The sequence below is a fragment of the Salvelinus fontinalis genome, chromosome 19 (genome assembly GCF_029448725.1).
Source record: "Salvelinus fontinalis isolate EN_2023a chromosome 19, ASM2944872v1, whole genome shotgun sequence".
In the NCBI taxonomy this organism is placed as follows: Eukaryota; Metazoa; Chordata; class Actinopteri; order Salmoniformes; family Salmonidae; genus Salvelinus; species Salvelinus fontinalis.
In genome coordinates this window covers 15,296,069-15,310,067 of record NC_074683.1, presented here as the reverse complement: position 1 = coordinate 15,310,067, position 13,999 = coordinate 15,296,069, and the positions used below count along the sequence as shown (strand labels likewise).

The following is a 13,999-nucleotide window of genomic DNA, read 5'->3' as shown; positions in this document are numbered from 1 at the left end:
CATTTCTTTTTTTGCTGAGTTTATTTAAAGTGTTTTTAATTAAAAGGGTTGTTTAAGAAACCTAGCAAAGCTTTAGGTGGGCTAATATAAGGTATATATGCCAATTAAACAGGGTAAAAGATACTCTTCATCTGTCTCCAAGAGGGTGAACTTGTTGTATTTTGCCATACCCAAACAGCCTTTAACTGAGATAGATACCCAGTAATACTTACTTCCAGTTGTTACAGTAAGCCCTCCTGAGTATGGTTTGCATGAAGTTGTGAGTTTCACTCTGGGGGAATTCCCTTTCCACAGAAATGAGGAGACCTTCCTATTAAGTTGTTTGAAAAAAACTTTGGGACTAGGAAAGGGCAAGGTTTTAAAAAGGTACAAGAATTTTGGTAATATAATCATTTTTACACAACTGACCCGCCCAATAAGAAAAATTGGTAAATCCCACAATTTATCCAATTTTTTCCCAACCTTTTTGAGAAGTGGAGTATAGTTCAGTTGATATGTCTTAATCATTTCAGAAGGAATTTTCAATCCAAGATATGTCATTTTCTGAGGTATCCAAGAAAACGGCTGGTCTAAGATTAGGTTCTACATAGCTTCCCTGTTTAAAGGCATGGTTCTACTCTTCGAAAGGTTTATTTTATATCCTGATGAGGTCCCATATTTCTTTCAACATGTCAATTAATGCTCAGAGAGAAATTTCTGGTTTAGTGAGGTAAAGCAAAAAGTCATCAGCATATAACGAGACCAGATGTTCACACCCACCTATACAAACACCGTGGATGGATGAGATCTAAAAGCTTCTGCCAGTGGCTAAATATCCAAAGAAAAAAAAAGAGGCCTCCAACTGCTCTTAAAAAACGCTAGTAAAACTAAATGCATGCTTTTCAACCGTTCGCTGCCCGCACCCGCCCGTCCAACTAGCAACACTACTCTGGCCGGTTCCGACTTAGAATATGTGGACAACTACAAATACCTAGGTGTATGGCTAGACGAAACTCTCCTTCGAGAATATTAAACATCTCCAATCCAAAATTAAAATCCAAATATCGGCTTCTTATTTCGCAACAAAGCCTCCTTTCACTCACGCCACCAAACATACCCTCGTAAAACTGACTATCCTACCGATCCTCGACTTCGGCGATGTCATCTACAAAATAGCCTCCAACACTCTACTCTGCAAACTGGATGCAGTCTATCACAGTGTCATCCGTTTTGTCACCAAAGCCCCATACACCACCCACCACTGCGACCTGTAAGCTCTCGTCGGCTGGCCCTCGCTACATATTCGTCGCCAGACCCACTGGCTCCAGGTCATCTAGCTCCACCTTATCTCAGCTCACTGGTCCCAATAACAACACCCACCCGTAGCATGCGCTCCAGCAGGTATATTTCACTTGTCATCCCCAAAGCCAACACCTCCTTTGGCTGCCTTTCCTTCCAGTTCTCTGCTGCCAATGACTGGAACGAATAGCAAAAATCACTTAAGTTGGAGACATATCTCCCTCACTAACTTTAAATCAGCAGCTAACCGATCGCTGCAGCTGTACATAGCCCATCTGTAAATAGCCCATCCAATCTACCTACCTCATCCCCATATTGTTTTTATTTACTTTTCTGCACACCAGTATTTCTACTTGCACATCATCTGCACATCTATCACTCCCGTGTTAATTTGCTAAATTGTAATTACTTTGCTACTATGGCCTATTTATTGCCATACCTCATGCCATTTTCACACACTATATTTAGACTTTCTTTTTTTCTATTGTGTTGACTGTACGCTTGTTTATCCCATGTAACTCTGTGTTGTTGTTTCTGTCGCACTGCTTTGCTTTATCTTGGCCAGGTCGCAGTTGTAAATGAGAACTTGTTCTCAACTAGCCTACCTGGTTAAATAAAGGTGAAATAAAAAAAGTAAAAAATAAAATTGTAAACTGTCATGGTCAACACATAGTAGCAATAGTAGCAAAGAGGAGAAGTATGTCCATAATAAAGCGCTGCTCTACCGTCTTAACAGCACTAGCAACAAGGCAGGTCCTACAGGCCCTAGTTTTGTCACACCTGGATGACTGTTCAGTCGTGTGGTCAGCATATTTGTTTTTCCTAGAAGGCTAAAGATGGACCAGCCCATCTGGCATTTTCCCATACTGCCCGTTTCTGGCCAATACTGAAAGCTAACCTTTCAAGGTGCACACACATAAGGGGTCGGAGTTATCAGCAACATATAATAGCTCACACTCTCGCCTGAGATTGGAAAATGTATTTGTCTCCTGAATTGAAATGGAACTGCCCCCAAAACCAAATGTCTGTCTGTACCAAATGAAACAAATTTAACACATTTTTTACTCGTTATTTAGTCCATTCGTGATGAAAACGACAGACAACATTACAGATAAAGACGTACTACCCTGGTCAAAGTGCAAAAAAAATAAGTAAAAGGCAAAGGAATATTTAATGTATACATCAATAGGAATGCATAACACATTACTAAAAGTAACAGCTGCTTTCAGAATCATTCAAAAGATAGAGTAAGAGCACGAGTGATTTGGCACAAATAAGAATAATAGGCACCACCAGGTATATTCATGAAATACGTTAGTTAACGCTGCACGCGGGAATTAAAGAGACAACCGGAATGATCTGTTTCTTCCAAAGTGCACACTCACTAGCCTGGCTGACGCAACCCACACGGTACACAGCGAGGGACAGTTGTACCCCGCTGTTCTGGACAGGAGTTTGCTTGTTGGTACAATATCAGAAATAGTGAGCTTTTTTTTTTCTTGTTTGGATTTGAAAATCCATCCGTTGTAATGGAAGGGGCGGCGCACGGGGGCTGTGTGTGGCTGTCACCTTGGGTGTTTGTGTGAGACAGAAAGGAGAACCAACCATTATAAGCACAGCCACCTTCATTTGTTGCATCGTGCCGACATCAGCCTCCCCAGACTCTGAAGTCAGGAGGACTTTGAGTTTGGAATCAGCCAGACTACACTCCCAAACCCTTTAACAATACTACACAGCCCTTTCACAGTTCAAAAATCTTTAAAAATGTTTCCCCCCTACTAATCTACACAACCTGCTCCACATGTTCAAAGTGAAATTTGTATTTTATTTTATACCTAAATTAAAACATTTACACCTCAGAGTTGAGTGATGGTTTGATGAGCATGAAAACAATGTAAATCATATGCCAGTCTTCTCAGTCACAACATCTCAACCAATTGAACACCTTTTCCACCACTACCAACAAAACTAATGGATGTCTCATCCCTGTAATAGAGTTCCAGACACTTGCAGAATCTATGCAAAGGTGCATTGAAGCTGTTCTGGCTCGTGGTGGCCCAATAACCTGTATATCCATTGTTTTGTCAAAATTGCTCAAGCTCAGTCAATTTTGTTGGGGTTCATTGATTGATTTAAGACTGGACCACTAAGGAACACGCAATCTCTTGGAAAGCCATTTTGGTGTATTGTCGCACTGAAAAAAAACTCGATCCCAGGGAAAGGTATTCAGTAAACTGAGGCAGGTTTTACTCCAATTTTTCCCCATTTATTATTATTATTTTTTTTACAAACAAAGCATATGTGTTTAGCGAGTCTGTCAGATCAGAGGCAGTAAGGATGACTAGGGATGTTCTCTTAATAAGTGTGCGAATTAGACCATGTTCTGTCCTGCTAAGCATTCAAAATGTAACGAGTACTTTTGGGTGTTAGGGAAAATGTATAGGGTAAAAAGTACATAATTTTCTTTGGGAACGTAGTGAAGTAAAAATATAAATAGTAAAGTACAGATACCTTAAAGTATTTTTACACCACTGGAATTCAGCATTCGTGGACACAAAATGCTATTGAGCGTAAACATTACCAATAATGTAAATAAGGGCATGGCATTCTCATCAAGGAGGGGTTTCTGGGCCATAGAACGTCATACTGTTTCCAAAACAACTGCCATCTCCTTGAATTGCCTGTAGAAGTTCTGCAAAGAGAGTAGGAAAAGTCTGTCAGTAAATAGAATAGATCAGAATTTGTTCAGAATTGTTTTTCTGATGCAATGTTTCCCTCTCTCACACACACACAACAGGCCGGGTTACCAGCAGAGCAGGATCCTAAAGTGTTGGGGTAAACTGCGTAAGGTATTTTACATAGAGTAAAGGACGATTGTACACTAGCGCCATATAAGCAAAACCTTCAATCATCTCAAACGTCACTCATCCATTGCTTTAAGATGAAGAATAAACTGACCTGGAATTGTGCAATGGTCATTTCAAAGGACCGCTGGGAGATCTGTCCAGAGGTGTCTGCGATCTTCAACAGGAGGGAGACGTGGGGGGAGTTGAGAGAGCGACAGGTGTCCGAGCTCACCGCCATGCTCAGCTTCCACTGCATGTCCACCAGCTAGACAGGCACACCAGGGGTTAAATCAACAGCTCACTTGCAACTACAGATGGCAAAGCATTTACAGTATATTTAAAAAAGTATGGATTGTGGGTTCGATTCCCACAGAGGGACCAGTACGGGAAAAAGTACAAAAAAGTATCACCTCACTCAGTAAGTAGTATAACTAAAGTACTTGACTGTATTTAAAGACATGGATGACTTGTATGCTGTGTGATGACTTAACGAAATATTGATTGATATACTGTATATTTAATTAGGCCTTTATGCCAGTAAGTAAGTTAGGGTTCCCGAGTGGCGCAGCGATCTAAGGAACTGCATCTCACTACATACAACCTGGTTCGAATCCAGGCTGTATCAAAACCGGCCGTGATTTGGAGTCCCGTAGGGCAGTGCAAAATTGGCCCAGCGTCGTCCGGATTTGGCCATTGTAGGCCGTCATTGTAAATAAGATTTTATTCTTAACTGACTTGCCTAGTTATTTATAAAGACATATATATTTTTTAACACCTAGAGTAAACAGGACTGCTATAGGCCCATGTCATTTCAATAAAAACCTTGAACACATCTGTCCCTCACTTCTGTAAATAATGTGTATTTTACACTCCAGCAGTGGCCTTACATTGAGATAAATATCACAAGACAAACTTTTAGCATTTCTTCCTCAAAGCGCCATGGTCTGCTGCACCATGTGCATTTTAACAGTAGAATAGCCGGGAATCGAGTAGCCTACCAATAACCGCCAGTCTAATAAATCAATGTAATAGACACAATCACAAATAAATCTATTACCATTGTGTTGAGTTCATAAAAAAACATGGTACTAAGACAATTTATCTCAAAATAACAGAACAGCATGTTTGTTTAATTTAGCAGACATCACACGCTTACATTCTCCAGACCTTTACAACAATGAATGACGGAATATAACAGAATCCAATAAAATGATCATTAGCAAATATCGATTTGGGGACTATCATCAGTGGGCATGGCGCTATGGTTATTGTAGGAAAACATTTTGAAAGGGAGACCATCTGTAAAACATTGTGTTGTTTGGCAAAACAAGGTTCATTAAAAACCGTGGGAAAATGCTCTTTCCGATAGGGTATTGCAATCTAAACGTTAGGCAGGCATGGACCGCTGTCGGATTATGTGGAAAAGTAAGCAAGCTTGATAATATGCCAACTAAAATTCCTGCTGGAGGTCAAACTAGCATTAAATGGCAACAATGCAACTTTTAAATAAGGACACTATAGATAACACGGCATTCAATCATTGATCAATTTGCGCAGTGTGACTGCTTTGCAGGCGCTCTGGAAAGGACACACTGTAGATAACACGGCATTCAATCATTGATCAATTTGTGCAGTGTGACTGCTTTGCAGACGCTCTGGAAAGTGGCTTCAGTCTTGTTGTGGGAGACTGATTGGTTGATAAGCTGAATTAGGTGTATTATACTGTAGCTTTGTCTGGGGCAAAAGCCTGCACTCACACATGCCCTTTGTGGGTACAATTCCCCATCCTTAATTAGGAGAATCCAATACCCAATTCCTAAACTTTTGGCCACTTCAAGGGCTGCATACTTCCTTGCTATACCTTGCCCTCTATAATTTCGAAACCATATCCAATCATTTCAAATATTACACAAGTACCTATGGTGTAGGAGCTAGCCTGGTGGTCCATAGGACTTGGCTATACAGCAAAGATAGATATGGGACCAGGCTAAGAAGGAGCAAGGAGTTGACCTGGAATTAGGCAAGAGAAGAATCCATTGTTTTGGTGGGCTCCAGTAGCCGGGTGTAGGCCTACCTGTCCGATGCTGAGCATGGCTTGGGACTCTTGGTGCGTGTTGACTAGGCTACCCTGGTCACTCCATAGCCGGTGGATCACCTGAAGGGCAGCTTTGGACCACTTACTGCTGCCCTCTCCCAGCCTAGCTACCAGTACATCAGCAGAGAGGTTGTTCTTTTCAGTCGACCTGTTCAAAATAGAACAAATGTGTTAATTTAACACAGACGTCTGGACCCGGTCAACATATACAGTGAATTTGGACCCCTTCCCCTTTTCCACATTTTGTTACGTTACAGCCTCATTCTGAAATTCTCAGAAATCTACACACGATACCCCATAATGATAAAGTAAAAACTGGTTTATAGAAATTTTTGCACATTTAGAAAAACTTAACTGAAATATCACATAAAATATTCAGAACCTTTCAGTACTTTGTTGAAGCACCTTTGGCAGCGATTATAACCTTCAGTCTTCTTGGGTATGACTACAAGCTTGGCATACCTGTATTTGGGGAGCTTCTCCCATTCTTCTCAAGCTCTGTCAGGTTGGATGGGGAGCGTCGCTGCACAGCTATTTTCAAGTCTCTCCAGAGATGTTCCAAGTCCGGGCTTTGGCTGGGCCACAAGGACATTTGGAGACTTGTCCCGAAGCCACTCCTGCATTGTCTTGGCTGTGTGCTTAGGGTCATTGTCCTGTTGGAAGGTGAACGTTCGCCCCAGTATGAAGTCCAGAGCGGGTTTTCATCAAGGATCTCTGTACTCTGTGCTACGTTCAGCTTTCCCTTGATCCTGACTAATCTCCCAGTCCCTGAAAACCTCCCCACAGCATGATGCTCCCACCACCATGCATCACCGTACAGATGGTGCCAGGTTTACTCCACACGTGGCACTTGGCATTCAGGCCAAAGAGTTCAATCTTGGTTTCATCAGACCAGAGAATCTTGTTTCTCATGGTCTGAGAGTCCTTTTGGCAAACTAAAGTGGGCTGTCATGTGCCTTTTACTGAGGAGTGGCTTCCGTCTGGCCACTCTACCATAAAGGCCTGATTGGTGGAGCGCGAGATGGTTGTCCTTCTGGAAGGTTCTCCCATCTCCACAGAGGAACTCTGGAGTTCTGTCAGAGTGACCATAGGGTTCTAGGTCACCTCCCTGACCAAGGCCCTTCTACCCCGATTGCTCAGCTTGGCTGGTAGGCCCGCTCTAAGAAGAGTCTTGGTGGTTCCAAACCTATTCCATTTAAGAATGATGGAGGCCACTGGGTTCTTGAGGGACCTTAAATGCTGCAGTAATCGTTTGGTACCCTTTCCCAGACCTGTGCCTCGACACAATCCTGTCGTCTCGGAGCTCTACAGACAATTCCTTCGACCACATGGCTTGGTTTTTGCTCTGACATGCTCTGTCAACCATGGGCCCTTATATAGACAGGTGTGTGCATTTCCAAATCATGTCCAATCAATTGAATTTACCACAGCTGGACTCCAATCAAGTTGTAGAAACATCTCAAGGATGATCAATAGAAACAGGATGCACCGGATATCAATTTCGAGTCTCATAGCAAAGGGTCTGAATACTTATGCAAATGTTTACTTTATTATTATTAAACACATTTGCAAAAGAATGATGAAAACCTGTTCCCGCTTTGTCATTATGGGAAATTGTGTGTCGACAGATTAAAAATTTCATTTCCTCATCAATTTCAAAATATAACTGTAACGTAACAAAAATGTGTAAAAGGGGTCTCTATACTTTCCAAATGCATTTAAACCCACAACTCACCCACCATGGAATATCCTTATGACTCTCCAAATAAATAAAACCAATTACTTTAGTAACAAATCATAGCCATGGCCCTGAAGCCACTACCCACCACTGGTTCCTGACCTATCCCAAAAGGGGAGCAAACAAAATCGATGTGCTGAACGCCGGATATAGTATTTTTTTTGTTGCAACTTGCCAATGAGTGTAGAAGTTGGTTGCGGATCACAAACAGCTACAATACCTGAACGTTAAGAAGAGAAATTGGACAACCTCCTGTAGAGCCTCTTGGTCAAGTCGGATCCCAGCTCTTTGAAACTTCTGTACAGAAAAAGGTAGAAAACGTGTTTCAAAATCAGATCATGTAAATACGGTTCATTTTAGGGAGAGAAAGGACAGTGGCAATGTGTTGACTTACATCAGAGATTTCAGCGGAATCCACTCCCCTGGCCTGTCCTTGGAGATGACTCAGAATCTGCTGACACTGCATGAGGAGATGATCAGAACCACATCCTCAATAACAGCTCCTGAAATGGTGACTGATGACTGCTGCATCGATGCACTCTCTAATACAAAAGTATTGTATTTCAATACATCTGACTGTGACTGGTCGGTCGCTGTATCTATGCACTCTAATACATAGGACTATGGTCTACCGACCAATTGGGATATTTGGTCCAAATGTTTTTTTATTTGTTTCTGTCAATGGTGACGCAGCTGAAAAAGTGTAGCCGGTGCCAGTATAGTTGTATGGACCAAACCTGTCATCATTTGAAATAAATGCATGCACATATAAATAAAGGCACACATGAATTGATGAATGAATGCCAGGGCTTGTCCTCTTGTCCGGGACAAGTGAAAATAAAAAATCATAATCATGCAGTAACCAAATAAAATAAAGTTATATATTTATATATTTTTATTTATATTTCAGATTCTTCAAGTTGCCACCCTTTGCCTTGATGACAACTTTGCACACTCTTGGCATTCTCTCAACCAGCTTCATGAGGTAGTCATCTGGAATGCGTTTCAATTAACAGGTGTAACTTCTTAAAAGTTATGTTGTAGAATTCCCTTTCCTTAATGCATTTCAGCCAATCAGTTGTGTTGTGACAAGGTTGCAGTGGTATACAGAAGATAGCCCTATTTGGTTAAAGACCAATCTCCATATTATGGCAAGAACAGCTCAAATAAGCAAAGAGAAACGACAGAACATCATTACTTTAAGACATGAAGGCCAGTCAATACGGAAAATGTCAAGAACTTTGAAAGTTTCTTCAAGTGCAGTTGCAAAAACCATCAAGCGCTATGATGAAACTGGCTCTCATGAGGACCACCACAGGAATGGAAGACCCAGAGTTAACTATGCTGCAGAGTATAAGATCATTGCAGCCCAAATAAATACTTCAGAGTTAAAGTAACAGACACATCTCAACATAACTGTTCAGAGGAGACTGTGTGAGTCAGGCCTTCATGGTCAAATTGCTGCAAAGAAATCACTACTGAAGGACACTGATAAGACTTGCTTGGGCCAAGAAACACGAGCAATAGACATTAGACCAGTGGAAATTTGTCCTTTGGTCTAGAGTCCAAATTGGAGATATTTGGTTCCAACCGCTGTGTCTTTGTGAGACGCGGTGTGGGTGAACAGATGATCTCTGCATGTGTGGTTGCCACTGTAAAGCATGGAAGAGGTGGTGTTATGGTGTGGGGGTGCTTTGCTGGTAACACAGATTTATTTAGAATTCAAGGGCCACTTAACCAGCCTGGCCACCCCAGCATTCTGCAGCGAGACGCCATCCCATCTGGTTTGGGCTTAGTGGGACTCTAGGCTGTGTAAGGGTTATATTACCAAGCAGGAGAGTGATGGAGAGCTGCATCAGATCACCCGGCCTCCACAATCCACCAACCTCAACCAAATTGTAATGGTTTGGGATTAGTCAGACCGCAGAGTAAAGGAAAAGCAGCCAACAAGTGCTCAGCATGTGGGAACTCCTTCAAGACTGTTGGAAAAGCATTCCAGGTGAAGCTGGTTGAGAGAATGTCAAGAGTGTGCAAAGCTGTCATCAAGGCGCAGGGTTGCTACTTTGAAGAACCTCAAATATATTTTAAATTTGTTTAAAATTTCTTGGTTACTACACGATTCCATATGTTAGGTGTCCAAACATTTGACTGGTACCGTATGTATGTATACTACCGTTAAAAAGTTTGGGGTCACTTAGAAAATGTCCTGGTTTCTGAAAGAAAAGCTATTTTTTTTGTCCATTAAAATAACATCAAATTGATCAGAAATACAATGTCCTCGACTGGCAGCTTCATTAAATAGTACCAGCAAAATACCAGTCTCAATGTCAACAGTGAAGAGGCGACTCCGGGACGCTGGCCTTCTAGGCAGAGTTCCTCTGTCCAGTGTCTGTTATTTTGCCCATTTTAATCTTATTTTTATTGGCCAGTCTGAGATGTCTTTTTCTTTGCAACTGCCTAGGCCAGCATCCCGGAGTTGACGGAGACTGGTGTTTTGTGGGTACTATTTAATGAAGCTGCCAGTTGAGAACTTGTGAGGCATCCGTTTCACAAACGAGACAGTATAATGTACTTGTCCTCTTGCTCAGTTGTGCACCGGGGCCTCCTGGGTCAATTCTGGTGAGGGCCAGTTTGCGCTGTTCTATATAGGGAGTAGTACACAGCGTTGTATGAGATCTTCAGTTTCTCGCATGGAATAGCCTTAATTTCACAGAACAAGAATAGACTGATGAGTTTCAGAACAAAGCTCTCAATTACTGGCCATTTTGAGCCTGTAATCGAACCCACAAATGCTGATGCTCCAGATACTCAACTAGTTTAAAGAAGGCCAGTTTCATTGCTTTTTTAAAATCAGAACAACAGTTTTCAGCAGAGCTAACATAATTGAAAAGGGGTTTTCTAACAATCAACGAGCCTTTCAAAATGATAAACTTGGATTAGCTAACAATGTGCCATTGGAACACAGGAGAGATGGTTGCTGATAATGGGCCCCTGTACGCATATGTACATATTCTATAAAAAATCTGCCGTTTCCAGCTACAATAGTCATTTACAATATTACCAATGTCAACACTATTTCTGATCCATTTGATGTTATTTTAAAACGGACAACAAAAAATGTTATTTTCTTTCAAAAACAAGGGAGGCGATGACCAATTTTGGCAGGACATGCAAAGACATGAGTTTAGAAAGGGCTTGGAGCTCACATGGTCAGTATCCCCACGTAGCCTATTCAGATATAAATCACTTGGCTTGGAATGTGTTAAAATTCCACTAGAACAATGCAGTGACCCCAAATGTTTTAACTGTAGCGTATGTGAGATATATATACACACACACACACACAGTTGAAGTCGTAAGTTTACATACACCATAGCCAAAAACATTTAAACTCAGTTTTTCCACATTTCCTGACCTTCAATCCTAGTAAAAATTCCCTGTCTTAGGTCAGTTAGGATCACCACATTATTTTAAGAATGTGAAATGTCAGAATTGAGAAAATTATTTATTTTCATGTTAAACAATGTAAAGGCAATGCTACCAAATACTAATTGATGTACGTAAACTTCTGACCCACTGGGAATGTGATGAAAGAAATTAAAGCTGAAATAAATCATTCTCTCTACTATTATTCTGACATTTCACATTCTTTAAATAAAAGTGGTGATCCTATCTGACTTAAGACCAGGGAATTTTTTACGAGGATTAAATGTCAGAAATTGTGAAAAACTGAGTTTAAATGTATTTGGCTAAGATGTATGTAAACTTCGACTTCAACTGTGGAGATATATATATCTATATATGAGAGGAGTTATGCCAATGCAGTTGAACGTTCTGAGGGTGACAATTTCTCCTCCATAGCCGTTAAGTGATAATTAATCTTTCCGTTTTGTTCTGTTTTTCAACCTATGAAGAATTCCAGTGACACTACAACACATTAAAGACTTGGATACCCATTATCCTGAATGCCAATTCAATAAAAACGTCTTAAATTCACTGCTCTGTTTTGCTTGTTTACAGCGGGTGATTTCTTAGAAGGGATCCAGTTTGTCAAATTTACATCAGATTTGACTTTTCGTAGCAGGTCAGTAGTTAGGTTAAGGTTTGGAAAAGGTTTAGCTAAAATACAAGAAAATATACACTTTTGATGTTAATTTGACAAAGCTGAATCCCTTCTAGCCATGACCCTGTCAGAGTTGCTCTCGTGTTATTACGTCGCCAACATTCCGAGAATTAAGTTCTAAATGGGCACTAACATGGTGGCCGTTCTAAAACCTGGCCTAACTGAGTATACAAAACATTAAGAACACCAGCACTTTCCATGACAGACTGACCAGGTAAAAGCTATGATCCCGTATTAATGCCACTTATTAATTCCCCTTCAAATCAGTGTAGATGAAGGGGAGGAGACAGGTTAAAGAAGGATTTTTAAGCCTTGAGACATGGATTGTGGATGTTTGCCATTCAGAGGGTGAATGGGCAAGACAAAAAAAATATAAGTTCCTTCGAACAGGGTATGGTAGTAGGTTCCAGCTGCATCAGTTTGTGTCACAAACTGCAACGCTGCTGGGTTTTTCATGTGCAACAGTTGCCCGTGTGTATCAAGAATGATCCACCACTCAAAAAACTTCCAGCCAACTAGACAACTGTGGGAAGCATTGGTACCAACACAGGCCAGCATCCCTGCGGAACGCTTTTGACAACTGGTGGAGTCCATGACCCGAATAATTGAGGCTGTTCTGAGGGCAACTCAATATCAGGAAGGTGTTTTAAAAAAGGTTTGGTATACTCAGTGTATATGGCTCTGGATTGGCCTATCACTCCAATCATTACAGCTGAAAAAGACGTGGTACTATTTCAAGCGTCTCATCTTTCTCAATGAATGCCAAGAGAAATGACAGATACAGGATGTCCTTACTGTTTCTGCCAATAAATCTGGAGGGAGTCTTCCAATGTTTTCCACAGTTTTGTCAACGCCTAAAAACCACAGAAGTTGATTAGTAAGTTTTAAAAAATGGCTAGCCCATTAGCTACTTAGCCAAGTCAGTGAGTATGTAACGTTAGCGAACTACCGTTACCTAGCTATTGGGTATCTTCCCATTTATTCATTAGTTAGATCCTTCACATATACCTACAGTCATTGGAATTATCGGAATTAAATTATGTGCGCACATACATAAGTTAGAAAACAGTGTTAACTATGCAAGTCTTCACATCAGCTACAAAAAGCGTAGCTAGCTATTGCGCGTCTTCCTATTTGCATTTATTCTTTATTTGGATCTCAATTCGATTATTTATGCACATCGCAAAGTTAGTTAACACTGTTTCCTATGGAAAGTCTTTATCAACTACAAAAATAGTAACGTTAACTATCTGGTTAGCACTTGACAACAGATAAACGGGGAAACCTTTGGCTTGGCTGTGTTTAACGTCGTTACATTGCTCGCGTAGGTATTAGCTAACCGTTAGCTTGTTAGTTAGCTAGCTATGTTAACGTCTCATATTATGTTGAAATACTGCACCCACTAGGCGATGAATCCAACCCCGGCATCTCTGATTGCAAGTAGGGGTGGAAAACGGAGGATCAGAGTAGATAAGCAACGAAGAAGAGGTCACCACAGTAAAATCACAGATAGAACAATGAGCCACACATTTCACCGGATGAGTAAATGTGAAGCATCCGGTTGGCGGTTCCACTCACACCAAATGTGGTTATTAGAGGAAGCCCATTGGCCGGCAGTGGGAGAAGATGGATTTTGGCCGACATTTTGTAAATTTGTTTAATCGACGAAACATTTAATGTCATACTGAATTACGCTTTGGAAACAGAAATGTAACCGAGTGGACTGCATTTTGTATACTTTAACCTTTGCCAAAGTTTAAAAAAATGGTGTTGTTTAGATTGATTGCAAGCGTGAATTTAGTTATTGCACTCGAGCACTTTATGTAGTGGGCGTTCTTTTCTTCTATGGTATAATGGCGTTCACAACAATTAAAATGTGCTTTCTGACACCTACTGTGCGGGGGATAATACGGATCCCA

General features: G+C 41.0%; 1 protein-coding gene across 1 annotated transcript; it reads right to left on the bottom strand.

The window, feature by feature from the left end:
• Positions 1-3,522: 3,522 nt before the first annotated feature.
• commd6 (COMM domain containing 6) lies at positions 3,523-13,602 on the bottom strand. The gene is made up of 7 exons (XM_055870921.1): positions 13,484-13,602; positions 12,876-12,934; positions 8,352-8,417; positions 8,178-8,254; positions 6,199-6,367; positions 4,237-4,389; positions 3,523-3,970 (listed from the first exon to the last, which is right to left on the bottom strand). Exons 1-7 carry the CDS (start codon positions 13,506-13,508, stop codon positions 3,920-3,922), a joined length of 600 nt encoding a protein of 199 aa, XP_055726896.1. The 5' UTR covers positions 13,509-13,602; the 3' UTR covers positions 3,523-3,919.
• Between the last annotated feature and the right edge of the window lie 397 nt (positions 13,603-13,999).

Coding starts and splice junctions, on each gene's coding strand:
- commd6 (XM_055870921.1), bottom strand. CDS start 13,508: ATGCCGGGGTTGGATTCATCGCCTA. Junction 6,368..8,177: donor TTTCTCTTCTTAACGTTCAG/GTATTGTAGCTG, acceptor TATTTTGAACAG/GTCGACTGAAAAGAACAACC. Junction 3,971..4,236: donor TGACCATTGCACAATTCCAG/GTCAGTTTATTC, acceptor CTCTCTTTGCAG/AACTTCTACAGGCAATTCAA.